Source organism: Vicia villosa, unplaced genomic scaffold (genome assembly GCF_029867415.1).
Source record: "Vicia villosa cultivar HV-30 ecotype Madison, WI unplaced genomic scaffold, Vvil1.0 ctg.003053F_1_1, whole genome shotgun sequence".
In the NCBI taxonomy this organism is placed as follows: Eukaryota; Viridiplantae; Streptophyta; class Magnoliopsida; order Fabales; family Fabaceae; genus Vicia; species Vicia villosa.
Window position 1 is genome coordinate 190,573 of NW_026706100.1, and position 15,012 is coordinate 205,584.

The following is a 15,012-nucleotide window of genomic DNA, read 5'->3' on the forward strand; positions in this document are numbered from 1 at the left end:
AAGTGGAAAACCATTGTAATCTTGTGTGATTAGTGGATTAAATCCTCAGTTGAGGTAAATCACCTTGTATAGGGTGGACTGGAGTAGTTTAGTTAACAACGAACCAGGATAAAAATACTTGTGCAAATTATTTTTATCGTTTGAGTTTTTTGAAACTACACTTATTCAAACCCCCCCTTTCTAAGTGTTTTTCTATCCTTCAGAAAAACTTTTGAAAGATCGTTATTTGAAAGAAAAATTTTGAGTGACTAAAATCAAAATTCTCTATATTTAAAGGGATGTCAAACATATTTAACCCTAAATTAAAAATAAAAGTTGGTGTATTTAAAAGGATAAAAAATAATAGGATCGTGATTAGCTTCGGAGAAAAAGTGAATTATAGGAGAAAAAATAATAGATACTTTAGCTGCTTATAGAGGCTGGACATATCCCAAAAGGATGATAGTATAGTTTTGTAGTTTTTTGTGTTGTTGTTTGGGCTGGATCCTAGCGATTGCCTTGTATTCAAGTGTTTTTTGATTTAATCAATTTGATTATTTTCAACAAGAAAAAATATAAAAAATATATTCAAACAAAAATCTAAAATTGAATTATCAATCACTAATTAATTAATGAAACATAGAATATTTGATTTCATAATAATTAATTTCCTTTTTTATTATTATTTTTATTAAATATTAAAACATTAGTATATTTATTGGAATAATTTACTTGATGATCCAATGAGCATTAATTGGCTGCTATCATATTGTTAATAATCTCTAAACAAATTATATAATATAAAAATAACAATAATTTTTTTTTCTATTATACCATTTACTATTTATTATTTTATTTTAAAATTTTTAAAATTTTGTTTTCATATACCACTAAAAAAAATTAGAGCCAATTCTGAGGTTTAATTTCTAGTCTTCGGCTTGTTTATATTTTCAGAAGAAATTGCGGCATCAAGTTTTTATGGCTACCCAGTCGCCGAAGTTGTCGTCACGACCGCCAATTCTATTTCTACCAAATGATCTTATCACCAATATTCTATCTCGTCTTAGGGTTAAATATTTGATTCAGATGAAATGCGTCAGTAAGTCACGGAACACTCTCATCTCTCATCCTATATTCATCAAAATGCATCTTATTCGATCATCACTAAATCCACAATTCTCACTTATATCTTCGCACAAAGGCGATCACAGTTTTGTACCCTTCCCTGTTACTCTATTATGGGAAAACCGTAACATCGAAATTCCTCATGATCCTTATTACCAGTTGAATGACAAGAATTGTGATGAGATTGTTGGTTCTTGCAATGGACTAGTATGCTTGGCAGGTTATTCTCTCAATGAGATTACTAGCTATAAAGAAATGTGGCTTCGGTTTGTTGGTGCATAATGAATAAAGATGGTGACAAAGAGAATAAACAAAAGGAATAACGGCGCAAAAGAGATGAGAGAATAAATGTTGTATTCTACTATTAATGATAGCTATTACAAGGCTATTTATAAGAAAAGAAAATCTTGCCACATAAGCCCTAAAACAGTAAACTTAGTGAACAAGTCTAAGGTACAAACAGTACAGTACTACAAAATACTAAAGTACCCTTACTACTAAACAGCTAAGCTAATGGGACCCATATAACATCTTCTGGTCAATACTATCTTCTGAGTAACCATCAGAAGATCAGTCCATCTTCTGAATATTGAATTACTCTTCAATACCATCCCTTAATTCATATTCTTCAATCAAAGCTGACAACGCCAATTCCATCCCTCAAGAGCAGAAATTGATCCGTCTTGATCGCCTTCGTCAGAACATCTGCCAACTGCTTCTGGGTGCTGCAGTGCACAACTTCTAATGTTCCATTCTGGACTTGGCTTCTCAAGAAATGATACTTAGTCTCAATATGCTTGCTTCTTCCGTGTAACACCGGATTCTTGGCAAGATTGATTGCAGACTTGTTATCAATCATCAGCTTCAGAGGCTTCTTCACTCTAATCTTCAGATCTTCTAATAGATTCAGAAGCCACACAGCTTGACATGCAGCTACAACGCCTGCGATGTACTCAGCTTCACAGGTTGATAGAGCAACAACAGGTTGCTTCTTGGAACTCCAAGAAATAGGACCTTCTAGAAACATGAACAAATATCCAGAAGTACTCCTTCTATCAACTCTATCTCCACACCAATCAGAATCAGAGTAACTCAATAACTCTGATTCTTCCTTTCTCCCTGAAGGAAACAATATGCCATATTTCAGAGTTCCCTTGACATATCTCAAGATTCTGACAACAGCTTGGTAATGGGACCACTTAGGTTTACTCATGAACCTACTAACCAATCCAACTGCATAGCATATATCAGGCCTGGTATTACACAAATACCTTAGAGAACGAACCAGCTGTTTGAATACCGTAGCATCAACATCTTCACCTTCAGAATCATAGTCCAACTTCTGATTCGTTTCTGACGGTGTAACAGCAGCTTTGCAATTCTCCAGCTTGAATTTCTTCAGAAGTTCTAACTCATACTTCAGCTGATGCAGAATGATACCATCTTCTGAATACAGAATCTCCATCCCTAGAAAATATGACATTTTCCCAAGGTCTGTAATCTCAAACTCATTCATCAGCACCTTCTTGAAATTCATCAGATCTTCTGGACAACTCCCTGTAAGCAATATGTCATCAACATACAGACACAGCAGAATCATATTGCTTCCAGAATGTTGCACATAAACTCCATATTCCATCTCACACTTCTGAAACCCTTGCTTCTTGAAAAATGAATCAATCTTCAAATTCCAAGCTCTGGGTGCTTGCTTCAATCCATACAGAGCTTTGTGTAATTTGTACACCATCCCTTCCTTATTCTTTTTCACAAAGCCAGGGGGTTGTGACACATATACCTCCTCTTGTAATGGACCGTTCAGAAATGCAGACTTTACATCCAGATGCATCAAGGACCAACCTCTGTTCGCAGCTAACGCAATCACCGATCTGATTGTTTCATGTCTAGCTACAGGAGCAAACACCTCAAAGTAATCTAGTCCAAGTTTCTGAAGAAAACCTCTAGCCACTAGCCTTGCTTTGTGTTTACCAACTGATCCATCTGGCTTCAGCTTTACTTTGAAAACCCATCTGACGCTGATGGCTTTCTTCTTCTTTGGAAGTTCTGTCAGCTTCCAAGTTTTGTTTCTTTCTATAGCCTCAAGTTCTTCTTTCATGGCATTCAGCCAGACCTTCTTCTTGAGCGCTTCTTCTATACTCACTGGTTCAGAATCTACTAACATAGCACACTGAATGACCTCTCCTTCTGAGTCAACTTTTGTGTCTTGCAACATGTCAAAATCTACAAACCTCCTTGGTATAGTTCTGACTCTTTGTGGTCGCTGAGCTACTTCAGAGTCAGCTACTCCAGAGTCACCACCTCCATGATCATCTCCAGAAGATTGTCCTCCAGACCCTATGTCTTCAGAGTTTTCCCTTCCAGAATCATGACTACCACCAGACTCTGGATCATCATCAGAATCTGGATCAGAATCAGATTCTCCATCTGACTCATCTTCAGAAGATGCTTCATCTTCTGACTCGTCTTCAGAATATTCTTCATCTTCTGACTTTAATTTTTCTTCAAAAGTTATCTCTACATCAGAAGTTGGTTGAGACTCTCTCCAATCCCAAACTTCTGATTCCTTCACAATGACGTCTCTGCTGACTTCAACTTTGTTAGTTTCTGGACAGTAGAGCTTGTATGCACCTGTACTGTAGTACCCCACCAATAACATCACTTTGCTTCTATCACCCAGCTTCTTCCTTCTAGCTTCTGGAACGTGTTTGTAGCACACAGAACCAAAAACCTTCAGATGACTAAAACTCTGCTTCTCCTTAGTCCACTTCTCTAAAGGAACAATTTCCTTCAGCCTCTTTGTTGGACACCTATTAAGCACATATGCTGCAGTAGCAACAGCTTCTCCCCATAGATTATGAGGAAGCTTCTTCTCTTTAAGCATACTTCTCGTCATATCAAGCAAAGTACGGTTTCTACGTTCAGCAAGACCATTGTGTTGAGGAGTATAGGGAGCAGTAACTTCATGCTCAATCCCATTATCATCACAGAACTTCTGGAATTCTGTAGAGTTATACTCGCCTCCACCATCCATTCTGAGAATCTTTATCTTCTGACCACTCTGCTTCTCAGCCTTCACCTTGAACTTCTGGAATTCTGTGAACACCTCAGTCTTAAACTTGATAAGTGTTACCCACGTCATTCTTGTGAACTCATCCACAAAAGACACAAAATACCTATTTCCTCCAAGTGAAGGTTCTGGAAATGGTCCAAACACATCAGAGTGCACTACTCCCAGAGCATGCTTTGCTCTTGGAGCAACTTCTGATACAAATGGCAATCTGGGTTGCTTGCCTTTCATGCATACCTCACATGACTTCTCAGGCTTCACAATATTTGGAATACCATGTACAAGCTTCTTAGAACTTAGATGCCCCAGGCTTCTATAGTTCAAGTGTCCCAACCTCTTGTGCCAGAGCTTACTATCATCTTCTGAGCCTTCAGCACTCAGACACTCTATTTCAGCTGTTTCTACATTCACCTTGAATGTTCTGTTGCTTCCCTGTTCAGATTGCATAATCAACTTCTGATTGGAATCATACAACTTCAAGAGGTTATTCTTCATAACAACTGAGAAACCTTTCTCAATGAGCTGACCCATACTCATCAGATTGCTTCTGATTCCAGGAACATACCAAACGTCTTTGATCAGAACAGTCTTTCCATTCTTCACTTTGACTTTGACATTTCCTATACCTTCTGCATATAGGTACTTATCATCAGCACATCTGATCTTTGTCCTCCTTTCAGAGTCAAAGTCTATCAGCCATTGTTTGTTTCCAGTCAAGTGATTTGAACACCCAGTGTCCATATACCACCACTCTGACGAACATCTTCCGTCAGATTCTGAAGCCATCAATAGCACAGGTTCATCATCTGAACCTCCTTTGGCTATATTTGCTTCCTCTGATCTCCTTCCTTTGTTTGCCAAATAGTCTCTAGCAAAATGGCCAAACTGTTTGCAACAGTAACATTGAACTTTCTTCTTATCCTTTCCCTTCTGATATCTCTTCTCATCAGAAGTTGAGGCTTCCTTCTGGAATCTATCACCACGTCTATGCTTTTGGTCCTTCTTGACAAAAGAAGCCTTCAGAGCTTGCTCAACTTCTCTCTCAGAAGTTCTCTCAGTCAGACGCAACTCTTGTGCTTCTAAACTGCTTTGCAACTCTTCTATTCTCATGGTTTCCAGATCTTTAGAATGTTCAATAGATACAACAATATAATCAAATTGAGGAGTAAGTGACCTCAATATCTTCTCTATGATTACTTGTTCAGAAAGGGTTTCTCCACAAGCCTTCATCTCATTAGTGATCACAATCACTCTAGAGATATACTCAGAGACTTTCTCATTGTTCTTCATGTTGAGATTCTCATATTGCTTTCTCAGGGATTGAAGCTTCACCTTCTTCACTGATACGTCACCACCGTAACACCTGACCAGTATATCCCACGCCTCCTTTGACGTCATAGAATCAGCAATCTTTGTAACACCCCATAAAATTCTTTATTTAATTTAATTAATTTTTGGATTAAATATTAGAATTATTTGAGTTAACTGAGAAAATGGAAATAATAGACTAATGGGCTAGTGTCGCTTTTAGTAAAGAGGGGGGGTGTATTGTTAGGCCCTATTACTAATTAAAATAGTTTTATTTTATTTTCCACAAAATAGAGGAATTGTGGGAAAGAGGAATAGAACTAAGGAGAAGAGAAGAGTCTGAACGTGAAAAGAGAAGAGGAGCGGAGAAGTGCGACACGAGGAAGAGCGAAGAATCAACCTTCAGGTAAGGGGGGACTCTTCCATTTATCTTCTATTATGGGATTATAGGTAGTATGATAGAATTTGATCGTGTTATTCATATCAATTGGGTTATGCTTAGGTTGTAGAAATGTTAGGTTTTTGGGAGAATTGATTTATAATGATTGTATTGATCATGTATGGTGATAATTGGATGGTTGAATGTATTATAAATGTGTTATAATATGTGTTTGTTTCACTGTATGCGAAATCTGGTTGGAATGAGATTGGTTTGGTAGTGATTCGGTGAAAGAGGGACGAAATCGCAGGCTGTTTTCTGCGATTCGGAGTTCTGGAAATCGCCAGTTCGCGCCGCGTCCAGGAGTTGGCGCCGCGAACTGCTTGGCAGGAAGCCAGGAAGTTTGGTTGTGTTCAGTACGCGCCGCGAACCTTCGTTTGCGCCGCGAAGGCGTAGTTCCTTCTCGTTCCGCGCCGCGAAGGCGTAGTTCCTATTCGTTCCGCGCCGCGAAATGTGTGTGGCGCCGCGTGCTGTTGGCTGTTGGTGACAGGCCATTTTGAAAGTTTAAAAATGTGTAACTTTTAAACCGTAAACCGGATTTTGGTGCCGTTTCGAGTACAGTGAAGCTAATCAAATAATTTATATAATTAAATGGTGTTTTGAGTTATGACTTGAATTATTTTTTTAAAACACCCGATCTTATTTGTTTGTGGTGGGATATGCTTATAGGTACACTAATGAATGTTTTACCTGTATGATGTTGTGGTTATAACTGGTGTTTATTATACATGTATTGTTGGCGTGAAATATGTGTTTTATTAATGATTATGACATTGATCGATTTATGTGGGTGATGAGCATGTTATGGTTGATGCATGCATTCATAATCATTATGTGGTTGATCCTTGACGATGGTGGATCAGTGGTAGCTAATTCCCATTGTGTGGAATTAGTGAGTGGGTGTTACCGTATCCTTGACGATGGTGGGTCGGTGAGTTGGGTTATCCCAGAATTTGGTACCACATGCATGTAGTTGCATTGCATTAGGCTGTTTTTGCTATTATAACATGAATGGAAGATTGTCCAATGTTATAATATGTGTTGATTTGGTTGTTTGCTTACTGATTGTATGGTTTGAATCTGATCATAACTGTAATTGGGTGAATGGCATGTGAAATGATATTTTATTATCTATATCTTATAACATTAGTTAAATGTGAATGAGACTCACCCTTACTGTTGTTATTTTTCAGATTGAGGAGTAGCTCTTGTACTTGGTGAGGATTAGCTCGTCAAGTAGTTTGTTAGAGTCAGTTGGGTCTGTGTCATGCTCTGGTCGTGTAACACTGGGGACGTTGTTTAGAGTTATTTGTGGAACTCTCTTTATTTCAGTATTTTATTATGGTGGTGTTCTAAGTCTATGACTTTGGATGTTGCATTGTTCAGATGTTAAATATATTTTCCGTTGCGTTGACATGACGATCTGAATAATATTGAGTTTAACGTTCCTTTTATGGCATGACATGAATATTATTTTATTTATATGGAAGTTGTAATGCCCTTTTCATGTTTTACTCTGATTATTGTTTTAATATTATGGGGTATTAGAAGGGTGTTATAATAGTGGTATCAGAGCATAATCGGTCGTTTGAGTCAGAGTCTTAGTGTCGGTTAATCCCTCGTATGCGATTAGTGTAAGATTGACACTGTCGATACTTCTTGTTCTAATAAATATTGTTTTATACTTAGCAGAACAATGGCCGGAAGAGGAGGAAGAAACGACGACGCGATTGCTGAGGCTCTCGGTATGATTGCTGGTGTGTTGGGAGGAAATGCCAATGGAGCTGGAATTGGTGCTGACAGGCAGCTGAACAGTTTTCAGAGGAACAACCCTCCGTTGTTCAAAGGCACTCACGATCCCGAAGGCGCCCAGAAGTGGCTAAAGGAAATTGAAAGGATCTTCCGGGTGATTGATTGTGACGAAAATCTGAAGGTGAGATATGGTACTCACATGCTGTCTGAAGAAGCTGATGATTAGTGGATGGCTAGTAAGGACGAACTGCAAGCTGCAGGTGTTGCAATCACTTGGGCTGTGTTCAAGAGAGAATTCTTGTGGAGGTACTTTCATGAGGATGTTAGAAGCAGGAAGGAGATTGAATTTTTAGAGCTGACACAAGGTAACATGACCGTGCCGGAGTATGCGTCCAAGTTTGTTGAGCTGGCAAAGTATTATGTCCACTACAATAATGATGAGGCTAGTGAATTCTCGAAGTGTGTTAAGTTCGAAAATGGTCTCCGTGATGAGATTAAACAGGGTATCAGATACCAGAGGATTCGCAGGTTTGTCGATTTGGTTGACTGCAGCCGAATCTTTGAGGAGGACAATATTAAACTGAAGTCGTCACACTCTCGCGAGTTAGTCGACAGGAAAGGGAAAAAGCATATGGATCGTTGTAAGCCATATGGTAAGGGTAACCAGAAAGATGGAGGCTGGAAGAAGCCTAGTGGGGGAGACTCTAGTGCCCCTATTAAGTGCTTCAAGTGTGGAGAACCTGGACATCGCATTCACGAGTGCAAAAGTGAGGAAAAGAAGTGCTATAGGTGTGGAAAGGCAGGTCACATTGCTATCGAATGCAAAGGGAACACTGTAACTTGTTTCAACTGCGGGGAAGAAGGTCATATTAGTCCTAAGTGTCCTAAGCCGAGGAAGAATCAAGCTGGTGGTAAGGTGTTCGCCTTATCTGGTTCAGAGACTACTCCAGAGGATCGGTTGATTAAAGGTACGTGTTTTATCCATGGCACTCCTTTAATTGCAATAATAGATACTGGAGCAACCCACTCGTTTATTTCATTGGATTGTGCTAAACGCCTGAATTTGGAAATATCTGATATTAATGGAAGTATGATCATTGACACTCCTGCGTCGGGTTCAGTGACTACTTCTTTTGCTTGTTTGAACTGTCCAATTGATATTTTTGGTAGAGAATTCGGAATGGACTTAGTGTGCCTTCCATTGGAACAACTGGATGTTATCCTGGGCATGAATTGGTTGCAATTTAACCGGGTTCATATCAACTGTTTCACGAAGACGGTTATTTTTCCTGAAGATGTCAGTGTTGAGGATTTAGCGATGACGGCTAGACAAGTGGATAAAGCAATGAAGGACGGGGCTGCCGTGTTTATGTTGATTGCATCCTTGGAAGTGAAAAAGAAAGCGGTGAGTAATGACTTACCGGTAGTTTGTGAATTTCCGGAAGTCTTCCCAGAAGATGTAAGAGAATTACCGCCAGAGAGGGAGGTAGATTTTGCTATTGAATTAATTCCTGGAACTAGTCCTGTGTCGATGGCACCTTATCGTATGTCGGCATCGGAATTGACTGAGTTGAAGAGTCAATTGGAAGAGTTACTTGAGAAGAAATTTATTCGTCCTAGTGTCTCACCGTGGGGTGCACCGGTGTTACTAGTTAAGAAGAAAGAATGTTCAATGAGGTTGTGTGTGGATTACAGACAACTGAACAAGGTTACTATCCAGAATCGGTATCCCTTGCCGAGGATTGATGATTTGATGGATCAACTGGTTGGAGCATGTGTGTTCAGCAAAATTGACTTGCGGTCGGGATATCATCAGATTCGGGTGAAGACAGACGATATTCAGAAGACGGCATTTAGAACAAGGTATGGTCATTACGAATATACAGTGATGCCATTTGGAGTAACCAATGCGTCGGGGGTTTTCATGGAGTATATGAATAGGATCTTCCATCCTTACCTGGATCAGTTCGTGGTGGTGTTTATAGATGATATTTTAATATATTCTAAGAATGAAGAAGAGCATGCAGATCATCTTAGAGTGGTATTGGAACTATTGAAGGAAAAGAAACTTTATGCAAAACTGTCAAAGTGTGAGTTCTGGTTAAATGAAGTAAGCTTTCTTGGGCATGTAATTTCTAAGGATGGTATTGCCGTTGACCCAACGAAAGTAGAAGCAGTGTCTCAGTGGGAAGCTCCGAAGTCAGTTTCCGAAATCCGTAGTTTCCTTGGTCTTGCGGGTTACTATAGGAAGTTCATTGAAGGTTTTTCAAAGTTAGCGTTGCCGTTAACTAAGTTGACTAGGAAGGGTCAAGCTTTTGTTTGGGATTCGAAATGTGAAGAAGGATTCCAAGAGTTGAAGAAGAGGTTGACTAGTGCGCCGATCTTGATTTTGCCGAATCCGGCGGAATCTTTTGTTGTTTATTGTGATGCTTCGTTGTCGGGATTAGGAGGTGTACTAATGCAGAATCAACAGGTAGTCGCTTATGCGTCGAGACAACTCAAAGTGCATGAGAGAAACTACCCGACTCATGACTTAGAGTTGGCAGCAGTGGTATTTGTGCTGAAATTGTGGAGGCATTATCTATATGGTTCAAGGTTTGAAGTATTTAGTGATCACAAGAGTTTGAAGTATCTCTTTGACCAAAAAGAGCTGAATATGAGACAAAGAAGATGGTTAGAATTTCTCAAGGATTATGATTTTGAACTGAATTACCATCTGGGTAAAGCAAACGTTGTTGCCGATGCATTGAGTAGGAAGTCCCTGCATATGTCTATGCTTATGGTGAGAGAATTGGATTTAATTGAGCAATTCCGAGATTTGAGTTTAGTATGTGAAGACACTCCTACCAGTGTTAAATTGGGTATGCTGAAGCTGACTAGTGGTATTCTTGAGGAAATCCGAGAGGGTCAGAAAACTGATGTAGAGTTAGTTGATAAGTTGACTCTGATTAACCAAGATAAAGAAGGTGAATTCAGAATCGACGAGAATGGTATAATGAGGTTTGGTAATCGTGTTTGTGTTCCTGATGTTGCCGAATTGAGGAGAAGCATTCTTGAGGAGGGACATCGTAGCGGATTGAGTATTCATCCTGGTGCTACCAAGATGTATCACGACTTAAAGAAGCTGTTTTGGTGGCCTGGAATGAAAAAGGAAATAGCTGAATTTGTCTATGCCTGTTTGACTTGTCAGAAGTCGAAGATTGAGCATCAGAAACCGTATGGAGCTATGCAACCGTTATTTATTCCGGAATGGAAGTGGGATAGTATATCTATGGATTTTGTTTCAGGTTTGCCGAAGACGGTGAAGAATTGTGAAGCTATTTGGGTTATTGTGGACAGGTTGACAAAGTCTGCTCACTTTATACCAATGAGAATGGATTACCCAATGGAGAAGCTGGCTCAATTGTATATTGAGAAGATAGTGAGTTTACATGGTATTCCTTCGAGTATCGTGTCAGATAGAGATCCAAGGTTTACATCCAGATTCTGGGAAGGTTTGTAGAAGGCCTTGGGTACTAAGCTGAGATTGAGTTCTGCTTATCATCCACAGACGGATGGACAGACAGAAAGAACTATTCAATCACTAGAAGATTTGTTGCGTGCTTGTGTGTTGGAAAAGGGCGGTGCTTGGGATAGTTATCTACCCTTGATCGAATTTACTTACAATAATAGTTTTCACTCGAGTATTGGTATGGCTTCGTTTGAAGCTTTGTATGGTCGGAGGTGTAGAACGCCTTTATGTTGGTACGAATCTGCCGAAAGTGCTGTGATTGGGCCGGAAATTGTTCAGGAGACAACAGAAAGGATTAAGATGATTCAGGAGAAGATGAAGACTTCTCAGAGTCGTCAGAAGAGTTATCACGATAAAAGAAGAAGGACACTTGAATTTCAAGAAGGAGATCATGTGTTCTTGAGGGTGACTCCTACAACTGGTGTTGGTAGAGCACTGAAGTCAAGGAAGTTGACTCTGCGTTTTATTGGTCCGTTTCAAATTACAGGGAGGGTTGGAGAAGTGGCGTATCGTATTGCGTTGCCACTGACACTTGCGAATCTGCATGATGTATTCCATGTATCGCAGTTGAGGAAATACATTGCTGATCCATCTCATGTGATCCAAGTCGATGATGTACAGGTAAAGGATAATCTGACAGTTGAAACTTTGCCTATGAGGATTGAAGATCGGAAGGTGAAACAATTGCGTGGCAAGGAGATAGCGTTGGTCAGAGTAGCTTGGGGAGGACCAGCCGGTGGAAATGTTACGTGGGAATTGGAGAGCCAGATGAGGGACTCCTACCCGGAACTCTTTGCCTAAGGTATGTTTTCGAGGACGAAAACTTTTCTAGTGGGGGAGAGTTGTAACACCCCATAAAATTCTTTATTTAATTTAATTAATTTTTGGATTAAATATTAGAATTATTTGAGTTAACTGAGAAAATGGAAATAATGAGACTAATGGGCCAGTGTCGCTTTTAGTAAAGAGGGGGGGTGTATTGGTAGGCCCTATTACTAATTAAAATAGTTTTATTTTATTTTCCACAAAATAGAGGAATTGTGGGAAAGAGGAATAGAACTAAGGAGAAGAGAAGAGTCTGAACGTGAAAAGAGAAGAGGAGCGGAGAAGTGCGACACGAGGAAGAGCGAAGAATCAACCTTCAGGTAAGGGGGGACTCTTCCGTTTATCTTCTATTATGGGATTATAGGTAGTATGATAGAATTTGATCGTGTTATTCATATCAATTGGGTTATGCTTAGGTTGTAGAAATGTTAGGTTTTTGGGAGAATTGATTCATAATGATTGTATCGATCATGTGTGGTGATAATTGGATGGTTGAATGTATTATAAATGTGTTATAATATGTGTTTGTTTCACTGTATGCGAAATCTGGTTGGAATGAGATTGGTTTGGTAGTGATTCGGTGAAAGAGGGACGAAATCGCAGGCTGTTTTCTGCGATTCGGAGTTCTGGAAATCGCCAGTTCGCGCCGCGTCCAGGAGTTGGCGCCGCGAACTGCTTGGCAGGAAGCCAGAAAGTTTGGTTGTGTTCAGTACGCGCCGCGAACCTTCGTTTGCGCCGCGAAGGCGTAGTTCCTTCTCGTTCCGCGCCGCGAACCCTTGTTTGCGCCGCGAAGGCGTAGTTCCTATTCGTTCCGCGCCGCGAAATGTTTGTGGCGCCGCGTGCTGTTGGCTGTTGGTGACAGGCCATTTTGAAAGTTTAAAAATGTGTAACTTTTAAACCGTAAACCGGATTTTGGTGCCGTTTCGAGTACAGTGAAGCTAATCAAATAATTTATATAATCAAATGGTGTTTTGAGTTGTGACTTGAATTATTTTTTTAAAACACCCGATCTTATTTGTTTGTGGTGGGATATGCTTATAGGTACACTAATGAATGTTTTACCTGTACGATGTTGTGGTTATAACTGGTGTTTATTATACATGTATTGTTGGCGTGAAATATGTGTTTTATTAATGATTATGACATTGATCGATTTATGTGGGTGATGAGCATGTTATGGTTGATGCATGCATTCATAATCATTATGTGGCTGATCCTTGACGATGGTGGATCAGTGGTAGCTAATTCCCATTGTGTGGAATTAGTGAGTGGGTGTTACCGTATCCTTGACGATGGTGGGTCGGTGAGTTGGGTTATCCCAGAATTTGGTACCACATGCATGTAGTTGCATTGCATTAGGCTGTTTTTGCTATTATAACATGAATGGAAGATTGTCCAATGTTATAATATGTGTTGATTTGGTTGTTTGCTAACTGATTGTATGGTTTGAATCTGATCATAACTGTAATTGGGTGAATGGCATGTGAAATGATATTTTATTATCTATATCTTATAACATTAGTTAAATGTGAATGAGACTCACCCTTACTGTTGTTATTTTTCAGATTGAGGAGTAGCTCTTGTACTTGGTGAGGATTAGCTCGTCAAGTAGTTCGTTAGAGTCAGTTGGGTCTGTGTCATGCTCTGGTCGTGTAACACTGGGGACGTTGTTTAGAGTTATTTGTGGAACTCTCTTTATTTCAGTATTTTATTATGGTGGTGTTCTAAGTCTATGACTTTGGATGTTGCATTGTTCAGATGTTAAATATATTTTCCGTTGCGTTGACATGACGATCTGAATGATATTGAGTTTAACGTTCCTTTTATGGCATGACATGAATATTATTTTATTTATATGGAAGTTGTAATGCCCTTTTCATGTTTTACTCTGATTATTGTTTTAATATTATGGGGTATTAGAAGGGTGTTACAATCTTCTCAAACACATTTACATCCACACACTGATGGATGAAGAACAACGCCTTTTGGTCTCTCTTCTTCGTCTCTCTCTGCGCTTCTCTTTGTTCTTCAGTTGCATCCGCTGCAACCGAAACAAATTCTCCAGTGACAAGATCTAGAACATCTTGAGCACCAAATAATACACGCATTTGAATCATCCATCTATTCCAGTTTTTACCATCAAGAACTGGAAGTTTGGTATTCAAATTGCTTCCACTCATCTTTAAACTTGTGCAGAAAAATCAGATTTCACTCACACTCACACAGTGTTTCCCAACCCACAAACAGCCAAGAGAAAATGTGATTCAACACAACTTTGTTTCCCAGAAACAAAATCAATCACACAGTTACACAGACTCACGTTCACTCGTGTTTCCCTGTGTTTGGAACCGGAGCTCTAGATACCAATTGTTGGTGCACAATGAATAAAGATGGTGACAAAGAGAATAAACAAAAGGAATAACGGCGCAAAAGAGATGAGAGAATAAATGTTGTATTCTACTATTAATGATAGCTATTACAAGGCTATTTATAAGAAAAGAAAATCTTGCCACATAAGCCCTAAAACAGTAAACTTAGTGAACAAGTCTAAGGTACAAACAGTACAGTACTACAAAATACTAAAGTACCCTTACTACTAAACAGCTAAGCTAATGGGACCCAGATAACATCTTCTGGTCAATACTATCTTCTGAGTAACCATCGGAAGATCAGTCCATCTTCTGAATATTGAATTACTCTTCAATACGGTTCTGGAATCCTGCTACAAGAACAATATCTGATAAATTAGGGACTTTTTTCTATAAATTTAAATATTCTAACTTCACGTTTGGTTACGACAATTCAACTGAAACTTATAAGGTCGTGCTATTCGGTTCAAATTTGGATCGTCCGAAAACTGATATTGTGAAAGTATTCAGTTTAGATGATAATGTTTGGAGAACTATTCAAGGTTTTCCTGCTCTTCCTTTTCAATTCTACTTCGGTCATGAGTATGATGGTGTGCATTTGAGTTGCACTATTAACTGG

At 39.2% G+C, this 15,012-nt stretch overlaps 1 protein-coding gene across 1 annotated transcript; it reads left to right on the top strand.

Moving 5' to 3' along the window:
* Window positions 1–957: 957 nt before the first annotated feature.
* On the top strand, window positions 958–1,386 carry LOC131640311 (F-box protein At3g57590-like). Its single transcript, XM_058910724.1, has one exon. The coding sequence runs from the start codon at window positions 958–960 to the stop codon at window positions 1,384–1,386; it is 429 nt and encodes a 142-aa protein (XP_058766707.1).
* Window positions 1,387–15,012: the final 13,626 nt, after the last annotated feature.